Source organism: Xiphophorus couchianus, chromosome 19, assembly GCF_001444195.1.
Source record: "Xiphophorus couchianus chromosome 19, X_couchianus-1.0, whole genome shotgun sequence".
Classification (NCBI taxonomy): domain Eukaryota; kingdom Metazoa; phylum Chordata; class Actinopteri; order Cyprinodontiformes; family Poeciliidae; genus Xiphophorus; species Xiphophorus couchianus.
Window position 1 is genome coordinate 22,571,747 of NC_040246.1, and position 14,510 is coordinate 22,586,256.

Consider the following 14,510-nt stretch of genomic DNA (forward strand, 5'->3'; position numbering starts at 1 on the left):
TTTGTCCACTGTTCCTGGGGTGGATTATTGTGCAGTTTGATGACTGACCTTTGACCTGTTCCTGTGTGCGTTTGTCTTCCAGCCCATGTGGAGAACGAGGAGCAGTACACTCAGGCGCTGGAGAAGTTCGGGGAAAACTGTGTGTGCCACGACGATCCCGACCTGGGCTCGGCCTTCCTCAAGTTCTCCGTCTTCACCAAGGAGCTGACGGCACTCTTCAAAAACCTGGTGAGTGTGTGTGTGTGTGTGTGTGTGTGTGTGTGCGTGCGGGGTGTGTGTGTGTGTGTGTGAAACCCTGTGTGTGCTGACTAAAACATCTCAGGTCCAGCTGGATCCCAACACGTAAACCGTTCTCTCACAGAAATCCAGCAAAGGTTTTGATCAGATTCTCATCTCTTCCTGAATTAAAACGAAGGTTTTATTGTTTTCACTGGTTTGATTCCAGCAGTTGCTGAGTTTTGATCTGTAAAATTTCCTCCCGTCTTCCTCCAGTTCCAGAACATGAACAACATCATCACCTTCCCCCTGGACAGCCTGCTGAAAGGAGACCTGAAGGGCGTCAAAGGGGTAAAGCTGCTGGTTACTGAAGGTCTTTATGAAACGCAGGACTTTATTCTAGAACCACCCGGGTTCTGAAGGAACCAGAACGGGTTTGGAAATGAACCAAGAAGTGATGCCACACTTCAGCTCTTCCTGTTGCTCCTTCAGGCTTTTGTTGTTGTTTTTCTGTTGTTTCTTTTTCAAATAAATTATGAAATGAGGTTTTATCCACCGCGTTCATGAAGTCTGAAAGTCTGAACATTAAACGTTTGGAGGTCAAGACGAGACAGGAAACTGGAAAACAATACGTAGGTTTCCTTTAGTTCAAAACAGCCATCCAACCGTCAGTCCGTATTTAAAGTTTGGTTTCCATGGAAATATTTGTTGTTTTTTGCTCAGGAATCCTAATCGCTCCCATCAGGAGCAAAAAGCCCCGAATATGGATAACGATGAATATAGGCAAGATGCATTAGAAACTTTTCAGAAAATGTGGAATTATATTAAGTCATACATGAAAGTATTTATTTACAAAGAAAATAAACGTACTTGGTAAGTTGTGGATAACTCAACAGCTAAAACAATAGAAGTAAAAAGGAACCAAACGGTTTGAGCAGCAGAAGGATGTGAGGCTTATAACTGGATAAAATAACGTTAAAATAATCCAGACCTGTACAGAATCTGCTGCGTGTCGGACCCGTCTGACAGTTTGGGATCTTTGGTGCCTGAGACGGAGATTAAGGTCCAGTAAGGAGCGATAATCTGAGCCAGACAGCCGAGTGTCCGGCAACCAGGCTAACCCTCGTCTGCAGCTCTGTAATCCAATCGCAGCTCGTTACCGTCCCTGACGGTCTGTGACCTTTCACCCCAGAGACACATGATTGGCTTTGGTTTCCACGAAGTTTGATGTGATTAAGGAAAGCAGTCTAACGAGCCGGTTGCCATGGATACACGTGTTGCCCTCATGACCTTGGCTGCTTTTCTTTTGTCCCGTGACTTTTTCCCGTCTGTCATTTCCTGTCTTTGTCTTCTCGTCTGTGTTTTAACTCCGCAGCTCTTTCCTTTCCCTGGAGTACGACTCAGTTTCTCTAATTCTTCCCACTTATCTCTCATTACGCCTCAGATGATTCTCATTACCCGACCGGCAGCCAATGAGCTGCTGGCTGCTTTTTCTTTGGACGCGCATCTCGAGAAATGAGCCAGGGGGAAAGGAAACCTCTGCCAGCCATTAGTCACCTGAAACTGCTTCAGTTATCCCGCCTCCTTTGGTCTGAGAAAGTGTCCAGAGCTGCAGGACAGCATGATTAAGTGACGGTTAAAGTGGATGTTGTAAAACAGAGACAAATTAACTCAAGAACGAGATAAAGCAGCACATTATGCAGCCATTACTCTTTCTGCTTCAGATTAAATGGATCTGTAATAAATATTAAAACCTTGCTGCCGAAGTTTGGACTCTGGATATAAAGAAATGTCCATTTTATGGTGAAACCTTCAGATTTGCATTAGTTAATGTGGCTCAGATAAGAAAAAAATTAATTTAAGTCATTCTGCATTTACTGGACCTTGGAAATGGGAAGTTGCAGCCATTTACCATCAGCTATTAGGGACTAGTGACTCCGAGATGCACAGAAGAACCTGCTAACAACAGATTACTCATGAAGTCACTAAAAAACAAAACCTTTCTTCATCTTCTGCTTTCTGCTGGAAATCTGAAGGTTTTGGTGAAAAAAATGCTGAAAAGTAAGCAGAGCACGATGGTGGAAAGCTACAAGCTTCAACTGTAGCACGGCGGTGGCAGAGTCATGGTGTGGAGGAATTCAGCTGAAGGAGGGACAGGTGCACTGAAATCAAAACCAAGACTCATGCTAATATTAGGTGATGTTAGCTAGCACCATGAAACCACCAATTTACACTAAACACGGGCTGCTAGCTTAATATTTGTAGCTAATATTGACTAAATCTTTGTGTAAAAGCTGGCTAAAGAATTTTGCTAAAGAGGCAGATTGCTAACATTAGCTAGCTAGCTTTGCTAACATTAGCTAGCTATCTTTGCTAACGTTTCTTTGTGCTTCGTTTCTAAGTGATGATCAAAGTTTGACGCAGTCCACCGTTTTTCTCATGCATGTCGTTTTTATAAATAAACTCTTTCTGAATTTATTTTGGTTAAATTGTTTTAAATTTAGCAGACATGTTCTCCCACTCCTGGACAATCACTGCTCACTTTCTTGGAGCGCGAGCGACGAAGGGACAGGGATGGGTAGTTAGCATGTAGTTAGCAGTGAGTTGCATTATTTCTCTGTTTGGAATCAGTGAGTTTTACTCCCATTGAAAGCAAGAATGTTAAATAAATTTGACTTTATCCTGGCTACTTACAGAAGCTAATGCGAGGACAGGAAACAGAACTGCTGTGTTAACGGTCTTCCCCATTTCAAAATAAGAGCATGAATATAAACATCCAACTACTTGAAGAATTGAAAGGTTACAAAATAGTCAAGTAAATTAGCACCTTAGAATTTATCATGGCAAACTAATTAGGGGAAGCTAAATCTGCTAAACATTTTCAATATTAGCAAAACGCTAAATGGAAAGTTAGTTTAGCTATTTGCAGATTAGCTTAAGTGAGCCCACCACTATCCACAACCTGTAAAAATGAACATGGAGATGCTTCTCCAGACCCCAAATCACCCGTTTCTCAAACCCTTACATTCAAATCCTGTAGAAAACCTGCAGACTGAGGACTGATGTTGATTTAATAGGTCTGAGGCGGCGAAGTCGACCCGTCCCACAGCGCTAACACACACACAGCTGTGTAAAAACATCTGGGAGGTTTAGTGTGGATTGTTGTTCCTTCTCCATCCTGCAGTGACTTTCAGGAGGAAAGTCCAGGATGTCCTCTGCCCTCTTGGGAAGTTCTTTGCCCGGCACTCTCTGCCCTTCCCAGAAATATCTGTGTGGTATTTTTAGCCATTGTTGCCATTTTTCCCCTCTCCTTGGCTCTGACACTTCCTTCCGCTAAACCTTTCTCCTCTCTCTCAATCCCTCGCCGCCTGCCTTTCTTTCACCGTTTCCTTCTCAGCCCCGCTCTTTCACTGGGGGATCAGCTTTTGTTGTGTCTCTTTGTACTCCTCTTGGTGAGTGGATGGGTGGGAGTGACACAGGAAGAGCCTGGATGCTAACAGGTTGAGGTCACCGGTCGATCCAAAGTTACAAACTCTCTCCTTAGAAAGCAGATCAAACATGATAGATGAAAGTGGAGGCAGATATTTTGCTGAATGAGGATTACTCTCCGTTAAACCTTCATCAGCACCAAGCATGACTCAGCAAATACAGTTACAGTTTTTTGTTTGCAGGATATTTTATTGGGATTTTATTGTGAAGTGGTTAAGCCATTGTTACTGCAGAGTACCTCCAGCTGGATGCAGAGCATCAGTTTTGAAATCTTGCTTCAGATTATATATATTCCTTTATTTTATATATTCCTTTATTTAACCAGGTAAACCCCGTTGAGATCTAGATCTCATTTTCAAGAGGGACCTGAGCAAAAAATTTGCAATACATAGCAACCTGGTTACAAGATAAAAACAATCAATACATATGCACAAGTATAAAACAATAAAAACAATTTAAAAACAATGACACTGTTTTATAGAATCTTGTTGCCTATCTTTAAGAACGGCTCGAAGTAAGTCCAGTGAAATCATTTCCGACATCTTAAGTTTCTCAGTTGGATTTAGGTCTGGACTTTGACTAAGCCGTTCTGACACATGACTGGGTGTTAAGTAATTAACTACATCATTATAACTCGTTAAAAATGTAACCCAGTTAAAGGAATGTAAGCAGATATGTATCTAACAGGGCGTTTGTTGTTCTTGTTTATTGTATTGGTTATATGGCAGGTATATCTGTAAAAAATACAATAAAAATATTGTTGGAAAAAAAAGTAACCCAGTTGTTTGATCCTAATTAAAGTGTCCAAATTGTTTTAGCTATTCAAGCCTAAAATAGCATCTCAATGCTAAACACGTAGCCAACGCTAATGTTAGCATCCACAGTTCACCATCAATGATCAGGACTTCCTGAAACTGGAAAGATAAACTTTTCTCCAATCTGATGATTAAAAAACTTAAATAAGATTAAAACCGAGCTCATATGTTTCTTACTTCAATAATTTAGGAGCCAAAATTTGTTTTTAGTTGAAAATGTTGATTATTTTGTGGATTAAAATGCGATGCAGTTAATCTGACTAAAATGTCTAATTGAATCCCAGCACTAATTTGAATATAAAACAATTAAACACCATCTACTCTTTATCTCCTACGTCAGCATTTTGTGCTATTTGGTGTTATTTACATTTGTTGAATTGTCTTTTATTTCCTGTTTCATTTTTCAGGACCTGAAAAAGCCTTTTGACAAAGCCTGGAAGGACTACGAAACCAAAGTGTAAGAAAACCCATTTTTATGCGTCTAAGGAACGGACGTCTTAATTTTCTTTTTAATAAACTAACTATAGCTGTAATAATTTAAGTACCTGTGTTTTGCCGTTCTGCATGTCTGTCTGCTGTCTCAACACGTCCTTGTTGTCGCCTGGAGAAACCAGGAGTATTTATGGCACCTTTATGTCTTTTACAAGCAGCAAAGGACATTCTTTACTGAGAGGGTAACCCGTCTTCCTGTGATGCAGCTCGGCTTTGTGCTGACACAGAGGACATGGTGGTGTGAATGTTCCCGGCTGTCTCAGCTTATTATTTCACTCTACTCATGGGAAAACCGTCAGTAGAGGCCCGTTTCCTGCTTGTTTTCCTCCTTCGTCCGGGATCCTCGCCTCATCTTTGTGTCTGCTTTAATAAGAACAGTTTTCTTATTCTGAGCCTTTTGCATCAGTTTGTTGTTTCAGTTGTTCCCGGTCACCAGCAGACATTAAACACACCAACCAGAAACTTGCTTTAAAATCCTGCTTCAGGACTTTTAAGGCTGTGAGGAAGTATTCACCCTCCTTATAGATTTCAGATTATCCAAGAAATGTTTCTGAAATGTGAAAAAAAACTATGATTTCCTTCATAAAAGGAAATTCAAATGTGAATTGCTTTCAGAACAGTTTTTAAAATTTCTTGGATTTTCTGCAGTTGATGATCAGGAAACTGAGTTTGTTGTTTTAAATAAACAGCAAGTTAAAAATGTTGAGCTGCTGCATGGGATCGTCTCTGTTTCTGTTTGTTAAAAATCAGCCCTAAATGCTGTCTGACGAGCAACTCGGTGCTTAATTTAACTCATAAGTGAAATAATTTCTCTGAATTTGACGAGGAAACGCTCTGAATTAGACCTTTCAAAATGAGGTTTGTCCATTTATTTTGTATTATTTGGAGTTAATTGGTTGGTTAACGACCCAGGGTTGTTCCTGAAACTGAAACCGGTTTTATTGATGCTTCTTCTAATACAGAGGTGTCCAAAGTGCGGCGCGGGGGCCATTTGTGGCCCTTGAAATGATTTTTGTGGCCCCCAACTGCAGTTCAAGAATGATACATGTTAGTTTATAAATTTTTAATCAGAGTAAAATTTTCACTGCCATAATTTTCTTACAATGGAAAATGTTAATTACCACATAAATAACTTTTATAATTAGTGAAACCATATTTATCCAGATATTTCCAGTGAAAATCCGACTTTGCTGCACCAAATTAGCTTTAATTTAATTCATCAAGCACAGCGACATATATCAGGTTTCTGAAAGAGTTTGACCCAAATTTTATAACAGAATAAATTAATAAAAATGAGCCTAAGATCATTTGAAAACTAGATGCCTTTTATTCTAATACAGTAAATGTGACTGTAAATCAAACTTCTTAATTAACTTTATTTTTAAATAGTTTTTTAGTTTTTCTTTTCTTGGCCTGTGAGTGTTTTTGACTCTGTAAACTGAGGGAGAGGTTAAGATTCGCCTCCAGCTGACGGCTTGCAGGGCTGATTTTTTTTTTTTTATTAAAATTTTTTCTGCCATATTTTTCCGTCTCTGTGTCTGTGGTGTTTTGACCTGCGGCGGCGTTTCTTCCTGCCAGGACCAAAATCGAGAAGGAGAAGAAGGAGCACGCTCGGCAGCACGGGATGATCCGGACGGAGATCAGCGGCGCGGAAATAGCCGAGGAGATGGAGAAGGAGAGACGCTTCTTCCAGCTGCAAATGTGCGAGGTCAGAATCCGCTTTAGTCTCCAAGATCACATAATGAACATTTATATTTAAATATTGCACATCATGTCACTGTACAGATGATTATCGTTTCCATCTAACATTACCTCAGCATCTTCTTCTGAAAGTATTTTAATATTCTCATCTGAACATGCAGCCAGAGATTAATTTTAATGGGAAAAACTAACCGACATTTAGGAATGTTTCTGAAACATTGCGCATGAAGGCCAAACTATACTAACCAACTACGGTAGTGTCGTTCAAAGGCAACATATTTAAAAGCTGCACTATGCAACTTTTTAATTTATTTAATTTTCCTTTTGGAACAGTAGAATAGTTTTGAATTTTTTTTACAGAGTTGTTGAAACTGCCATTATGTGGCAACAGTTTGGTAAGAGACATAATCTGTGGAAAAAAATCTAGAAACAACCAATCAGAGTCAGGAGGCAGGTCTTAGCGCTGTCAATCACAATCTTGTGTGGCGCTGCCAGTTTTTTCCCGTCAGCAAAGCACGTTCTGAATGCTAAGGCTAGTTAGCAAAGCCACCGATGACGACAGATAAGCAGTTTTCCTTTAACTGTAAGTTGCTTTTCCGCCATTAGCACATTTAGCAACAAGTACATGAGGATGATTGACAGCACTGAAACCTGCCTCCTGGGTCTTACTGGCTGTTTTTGGTGCATGTCTTTGGACAGCAGCAGCAGCTCAGAGGAGGTGAAGGTGGCCAGTCTTTTCACAGATTATCTGTCTCATAATGTCTTGACATGGGGAGATTTTTAACAAACATGTAAAAAACATATTTTTGATAAAAGTTAAATTTTTTAACATTAATGTCGTTTTCACAGACTTGAACTGAAAATGCTTTCAGTTTAGCCTTCCTTTGGTTCCTCTCTTGCTCCTTTTCCCGTCTTCTCTGGTTTTACTTCACTGCTGAAAGCAGCGCAGCTTCACAGCCACACAGGCAGCCATTTTTGGTTTTTCAAAATAAAGTAAATTGTAATTATACTTGAATCAAATTCAAAATCTGATTATGTTGACATAAGTGCACAAATGTAGGCTATGTAAATGTATGTGTATATATCAAAAGGTTTCCATTGTTTTAACATTTATTTTTAAGAGCCACACAGGTCCATGTAGAGGAAACTGTAGCGCTGCTTCACTTTGAGGGTTTTTCTTTGAAGCGTCTCTGGAAGATGAAAGTGATGAGTCTGAACCCCGCCTGACCGCTCCACCCTGATCTGCATCTGATCTGTTTACAGTACCTCCTCAAAGTCAACGAGATCAAGATCAAGAAGGGGGTGGACCTGCTGCAGAACCTCATCAAGTACTTCCACGCACAGTGCAAGTAAGGTTCTGCAAGCGGGCCGGCCTGTGCAGCTCCGCCCCGTCGTTAACCCTGCTGTGCAGTTTCTTTCAGGACGGCCTGAAGGCCGTGGAGAACCTGAAGCCGTCGATAGAGAAACTGGCTACAGATCTGCACACGGTAAGAACGCTTTTATCTGCACCACTTCTTTTGATTACCTGTTCATTATGTTGGACAATCAAAATAAAGGGTGATTGACAGCGTTAAGACACGCCTTCTGGCTCTGATTGGTTGTTTCTAATTAGCAGTGGGAGACGGCAGAGCAGCTTGATATTTGTCTATCTTATATCAAACTGTCAGGATATGACGACAGTTTCAACAAATATGTGAAAATTTTTCAAAATATTTATATACTTCAGCTTTAAACGGTCGACAGGTGAAACTCCAAATTACACAAATTTAAAAACAAAACAAATGCAAATGAAAAATGATGTTACCACAGAAAATAGGAGCAAAAGGGGAAAAGCTGCAATTAGTAAAAACAACAGCAAGTATGAAACTCTGCAAACTCGCTGCACAAAACGGACGTCCTCCAGGCCACCAGGGGGAGTCGACTTAAAAACTAAACCAAAATGGAGTAAAAGAAAAAGTTTGTTATACTTCCTCCCCCTAGTGGTCTGGAGGACTTCCGTTTGGTGGAGCGAGTTTGCAGCTTTTCATATTAGCGGTTGTTTTTGCTATTTGCTGTCCTCTTTCTTGCAGAATTTTCTGTTGCATTTGTGTTTTGGAGTTTGCATCGTTTGCAGCTGTTTACTGTGAGTTTCCTCCTGTTTCCCGTATTTAATCCCGTCCAAAATCTAGAGGAAAACAGACGAGAATCAGACAAACTGGACACAAACATTTCTATCTTTAACAAACTTTAATGGCTCCACTTTTGCTTTGATAACTTGACTCAGGAATGCAGTAGAAGTATAGAGGTGCAGTATACTACCACCTGCTGGTGGGAGTTAGCGTCACTTGAAGCCAGTGTTTTTGTCTGTTTTTGAGGAAAAGTTGCAATAAACTCACATAAACTCGACAACATAGAGTTACTGATTGGATTGTTTATGACTCCTGCTTTTTCTGTTCTGTGTTTGACGTCAGTTTTTCTTTCTGTGGGTCAGATCAAGCAGGCGCAGGATGAGGAGAGGAAGCAGCTGACTCAGCTGAGAGACGTCCTGAAAACGGCTCTGCAGGTGGAGCAGAAGGAGGTGAGACGCATAACAAGTAGTCAGGTTACAACCACAAACCTTAACGCGTTTTACTCTGATTTCATGTCCAGCTGAACGTAGTGCAGTCCATCCAGTCTGACTGAGTTTGAGCTGATTTACAACGAAAAACCAGGAAAACTTTCAGCCTGTATTTCTTCACACCTGGTGGGGAAAAAAGGGCCTGCAGTTGTAATCTTGGTTTATAAAAAAAATAATTTATGCTCTACTGTATGTTGGTTTTTTACATTTACTCCCAAGAAACACATTGATGTTTGTGGTAATCATTAAAAAGTGGAAATCTTTAACATCTTTGGTAAATTTTTTGTTTTAGATTCTGTCTGTGGCGACATTCATTGTTGTTTAATAACCTTTCCATGCATATATGCAGAAATCTGACATATTTATGAAGTGAAACAATGTAAAGTTTGTCCTTTTGTCTAAAAATGTCTCCTCTCTCCTGCTGCTGCCGTCACGGTTCATAAAACAAGGCGAGGAGAGTAAGTGGATTTGTTCCCATCTCTGTTTGTTACTTTAAGGCTCCAGTGGTGGAAAAAAAAAACTGCCTTTACATTTTATTCTGTTGGTTTTGTGCTTTTTTTTTACACTTTAAAAACTTTATTTAGTTTCTGTCGGTTATTTTCTTTCATGACAAAGTTAGACTGTTGTTTTTCTTACAGGAATTTCATGTGTCTGCAGATGGAGTGAGACTTCAGTTCTTTCTCCGTCATAAAGGAAATGACCTCATTCTTACAGAAATATTCTCTTTCTATCCCATTTAGTGGTTGTTGTTTTTGTTGTGCTATAATTAAATAGGAATAATCTCATTTGTGTCCATCCGTTGATGCAGATTATCTCCTCTCTTTTTATTTCTTTTGTCTGGAAACTTGAACTTTAAACATGAATAGATTTTAGATTAGATCAGATTTAGACCGATGCCTTTTTGAATCGTCTTGAAAACAACTGGCCTCCAGCTGTTGAATCTGCCATATTTGCGCCATCTGTTGCAGCCGCTGGCATGGAGAATACTCCCCTCTCACAGGAACAAATGGCCTTAATTAGGTACTGATTAATTTGTCTAAAAGCTGGAGGAAAAGAAATCCAGAAAAGGCCTTTGTGTCTGTTAACTTCACACCCAGATGCGTCCGTGGAGCACAGAGAGAAGGTTGTGGGTTTGAATCCCCACCAAGAACCTTCCGGCCTCGAGTCTTAATTCAAATTTAAAAAATGACCCAAAAAGGAAATTAAATGTTGCTGTAACTCATGTCATCCAAAATATCTGATAAATTAGTTGTTTTTTTAAGTGAAAGTATTTGTTACTTCTAGCACACTTTTCAGTTTACTGTTGTATCACAAATTCAGCTGTTTAAGTTGAGGACAAAAATGTTTTTCCAAAAAATGGTTAGAAAAAATTGAGAAGCATCAGAAGCAAAACTTTTTTTCTTAATCCGACAGAAAATATATGATTTACATTAACTTTGAGGGGTTTTTTTAACCCAAAGCTCAGGGGCGTGCGTTAGTGGAAGTTCATCTAGAAAAATCGGCTGATTTAATTTGATTTAATTTATGCGTTTTTAGATTTCTCCTCCCCCCTGACGTGTCGTTTGTGCCGGCTGTGTTTTCCCAGGATTCCCAGGTGCGGCAGAGCGCGACGTACAGCCTGCACCAGCCGCAGGGCAACAAGGAGCACGGCACCGAGCGCAGCGGCTTCCTGTTCAAGAAGAGCGATGGGTGAGAGCCGATCTGCACGTCGCTCCGCGTTTCTTCTGTTCATCTTAATAATTAATTCATCCATATGGGACCAAATATAAATTATTTTTAACCAAGAAAAGGTTTTTTCTAAAGAATATGGCTGCTCAGATAGTGAGATTTAAGCATAGTCATGGAAAGTTAAGTGGAAGGAAGAAGTTGTAGTGATATAGGTTTAATTTAACTTTAATGACCCTTTTAGCGCTGGGTTTGGTTTATTATACGTTTATTTACAGTATTTATTATTATGAAGAGGAAAATGATAAGCAGAACCACCAGCAGAACCACAGGCTGATCATGTTCCCGACACGCTGCACTGACAGCAAATCAGGCAAAAGGAAAAGTATAGTTTTCTTGCTTTTTTTGTTGAGGTTTTGAAACATTTTTTCTGTTATTAGGATTTTTAAATTGAAATACTGAAGTGTCTAATTTATTAAGATGTAACTGCATATTTAAATTAACCTTTTTTTTGGTTAATAATGAATCTGTTTGGCTTTGTTGGCTTATGACTGAATCCTCTGTGTTCAGGTTGAGAAAAGTCTGGCAGAAGAGAAAATGCACGGCTAAAAACGGATACCTCACCATCTCACACGGCACAGTAAGTTCAGTTCTGACCTCTGACCCCGTCACCTGCAGGCCTGTAACGTATCCCAGCAACTCAGGGAGATCTCAGGCTTGTTCCCATGTTTGGACGCATCACAGGCGTCCGACTCGCAGCAGCTTATCAGATGTTTCCTTTGGCTGCGGCCGCATTCCATTAAACATTCCCGCTCACTCGCCTCGTCTCTGCTAGGCTAACAGACCGCCGGCTAAACTCAACCTGCTGACCTGCCAGGTGAAGCACAACCCTGAGGAGAAGAGGAGCTTCGACCTCATTTCACGTAGGTTTCATATCTTTGGCTTTGCTTTGTCAGCTGTGGCTTTTTGTTTTGTTTTTGGCTTGAGTTCAGCTCTTATCAGCGTTTTTCCCACAGACTTTGGTCACTACTGTCACTGTGAAGAGTTGAGTTTTAGTTCAGCAGTAGCAGAAGTTCACACTTAGGATTTCTGATCCATGTGACGGAAAGCTAAGACAGATGATAATGAGCTGAATTACAGCTCAATAATTTTACATTTTCATTCGTTGGGTTGGAAAACATGGAGTTCCTGGTTTATTCACCCACAAGGTTCATTTATTTTACTGGATTTTATGTGATAAATCAAAACCAATGGTGCAAAATGTGAAGTGGAAAAAAATGACACATTTTTAATAAAACTCCATAAATGTGATATTTATTTGTAGTGATTATATGCAGATGTAAATCTCTTTATTTCTTATTAATTTTGATGACCAATGGTAAAGTGCTAACCATAAATATTAGTTTTGGTAACACTAATGCGCTATACCAACATGGTATTTAGCAGAAGCTAATGCTAACTTGCTAATTTATTTAATTACCGTAATTTAAATAAGCTAGATGTCTTCAAAGTTAGCTGAAGCACTAACTGTAAAAATTAAGCGGTGCTATTAGTGCCTTAGTGGAAATCTGCCCACCACTGTTTAGTTGTAATGTGACAAAATGTGAAACAAATGCAGGAATGTGGCTTCTTCTGCATATCAATATAAGGTTTTGTTTAATAAGAAATGGATGCAGCTAGCTTGACAATTAAACCAGAAATATTTGACTAAATTAAATATGTTTCTTTTTGTTTTCGCTCCAGATGACCGAACGTATCATTTTCAAGCTGAGGACGAACAGGACTGTCAGATGTACGTAGCTGTTCCCTCATTTAATCCTTTTTACCATCTTTCCCAACGCTTTCTATCTCAAACCCAGCCACCGTTTTCCTCCTTCTTCTTTTTCCCACTGAACTCTAAATCTGCTTTATTGTTTTATCTCCTCGCTCCAGCTGGATCTCAGTTCTGCAGAACAGTAAGGAGGAGGCGTTAAATCAGGCGTTTAAAGGCGACCACCATGTCGGCGAGAACAACATCGTTCAGGAGCTGACGAAGGCGATCCTGGGGGAAGTGAAGAGGATGACGGGGAACGACGTGTGCTGCGACTGCGGAGCGCCCAGTGAGTCGCAAAGATGAACACAGAAACCGTCCCATGACTCTGGCTCTGCCGCTCGGCAGCATAGTTATGTAAAAAATTAACAGCTTTGGACAAATCCAGATTTATTGTTAATTTATAACAATACTCGGTTAAACATCTATAAAAACAAACAACTATTAATTCATGTCAAATTTAACAAATGCCATTTCTGTTTGGCCTGGCCTCCTGGCAGGAGAAACCAGTGTCAAAATAAACGAGTTAAATTCCTGTGTCTAGAAAACTAAAGTCTCATCAGCAAATAATGAATGTGTAGTGGTCTGTCTAAGGTTGTTTACACTGCATATGCAGAGAAAAGCATAATGGGCCTAGCAGCCTAGAGCACTAAATGTTTTCAAGTGCTAAATGAAAAAATTAGCTCCACTACAGATTAGCGGAAGTGTGGCCACCATTTTGTAGTTGATACGTGAATAAGTGTAAACAAATGAAGGTATGCGACTACTTTTGCATTTTAGTGTAAATGTAATGTAAGGGTTGTAAAAACTGAAAGATGCTGCTTGACATCAGGAGCTTTTATCATGATCCCAAACTTCCAGCGTTTTCTGAAAAAACCTCAAAGTTTTCTCAGAAGTTGCAGAAATCATGTCTATTTTTAGATAATCTGTTGTTTTTGCTCCTCAGATCCGACGTGGCTGTCCACCAACCTGGGCGTCCTCACCTGTATCGAATGTTCAGGGATCCACAGGGAACTCGGAGTCCACTACTCTCGGATCCAGTCCCTCACTCTGGATGTCCTCAGCACCTCTGAGCTCTTGGTACAGATATTCTCCTCTGTTCTGTATCATTGATTTTTTTCTGTCTGTGTGGAAACAATGAGGTCAATAAGAGGCTGCAGCATCCTCAGCCTCACTCTTCCTCTCAAAATGAGGATAGCTGAGATTGTGTTAGGCTGTTTTTTTCACGGTTTGGTGCAGAGATTTACAGCCTGTGGGACATCTGGGATTAAACGCTTCCAGTCAGGATTGCGTTAAGACGCCACAGTCAGGCGCGGCTGGCTCCTCTGTCAACGCTCCGGACAGGGGCGTGTCAGCCGCACTGCTGCACTCGGTTCAGAAACATGACTCGGTTGAATTTATCTGTGTGTGTTTTTGCTCCACAGCTGGCCAAGAACGTGGGGAATGCAGGCTTTAATGAAATCATGGAAGCTTGTTTAAATGCTGAAAATGTGGTGAAACCGAACCCAGCGAGTGACATGTAAGTTACTAAACTAGCTCAGTGGAAGATAGAGAGTAAATGACAGATTTCACTTCATATTTAGAGTTGGGTATTAACTAGTTATATTTACTCAAATACATTTAGTAGAGTGACGTTTTTGGAAAAAAATAAAAACTTTTAGGAGTATTTTTACTTGAGTAAAAGTAACAATATTATGAAGTATTTCTACTCTTGAGTGAAACTTCT

General features: G+C 40.1%; 1 protein-coding gene across 6 annotated transcripts in view; it reads left to right on the forward strand.

The window, feature by feature from the left end:
* asap2a (ArfGAP with SH3 domain, ankyrin repeat and PH domain 2a) overlaps positions 1-14,510 on the forward strand; it is a 42,375-nt gene that overhangs the window by 16,723 nt on the left and 11,142 nt on the right. For 3 of the 6 annotated variants that reach the window (XM_027999903.1, XM_027999904.1, XM_027999909.1), the window contains exons 3-18: positions 83-228; positions 493-567; positions 4,928-4,977; positions 5,171-5,194; positions 6,591-6,720; positions 7,977-8,062; positions 8,125-8,200; positions 9,184-9,270; positions 9,759-9,767; positions 10,895-10,998; positions 11,545-11,614; positions 11,810-11,897; positions 12,718-12,766; positions 12,907-13,073; positions 13,731-13,864; positions 14,209-14,303. In XM_027999903.1, the coding sequence (XP_027855704.1) occupies positions 83-228; positions 493-567; positions 4,928-4,977; positions 5,171-5,194; positions 6,591-6,720; positions 7,977-8,062; positions 8,125-8,200; positions 9,184-9,270; positions 9,759-9,767; positions 10,895-10,998; positions 11,545-11,614; positions 11,810-11,897; positions 12,718-12,766; positions 12,907-13,073; positions 13,731-13,864; positions 14,209-14,303 (1,390 nt within the window). The remainder of the gene's footprint in view (positions 1-82; positions 229-492; positions 568-4,927; positions 4,978-5,170; positions 5,195-6,590; positions 6,721-7,976; positions 8,063-8,124; positions 8,201-9,183; positions 9,271-9,758; positions 9,768-10,894; positions 10,999-11,544; positions 11,615-11,809; positions 11,898-12,717; positions 12,767-12,906; positions 13,074-13,730; positions 13,865-14,208; positions 14,304-14,510) is intronic. The other 3 variants (XM_027999905.1, XM_027999906.1, XM_027999907.1) reach the window with 3 other exon arrangements.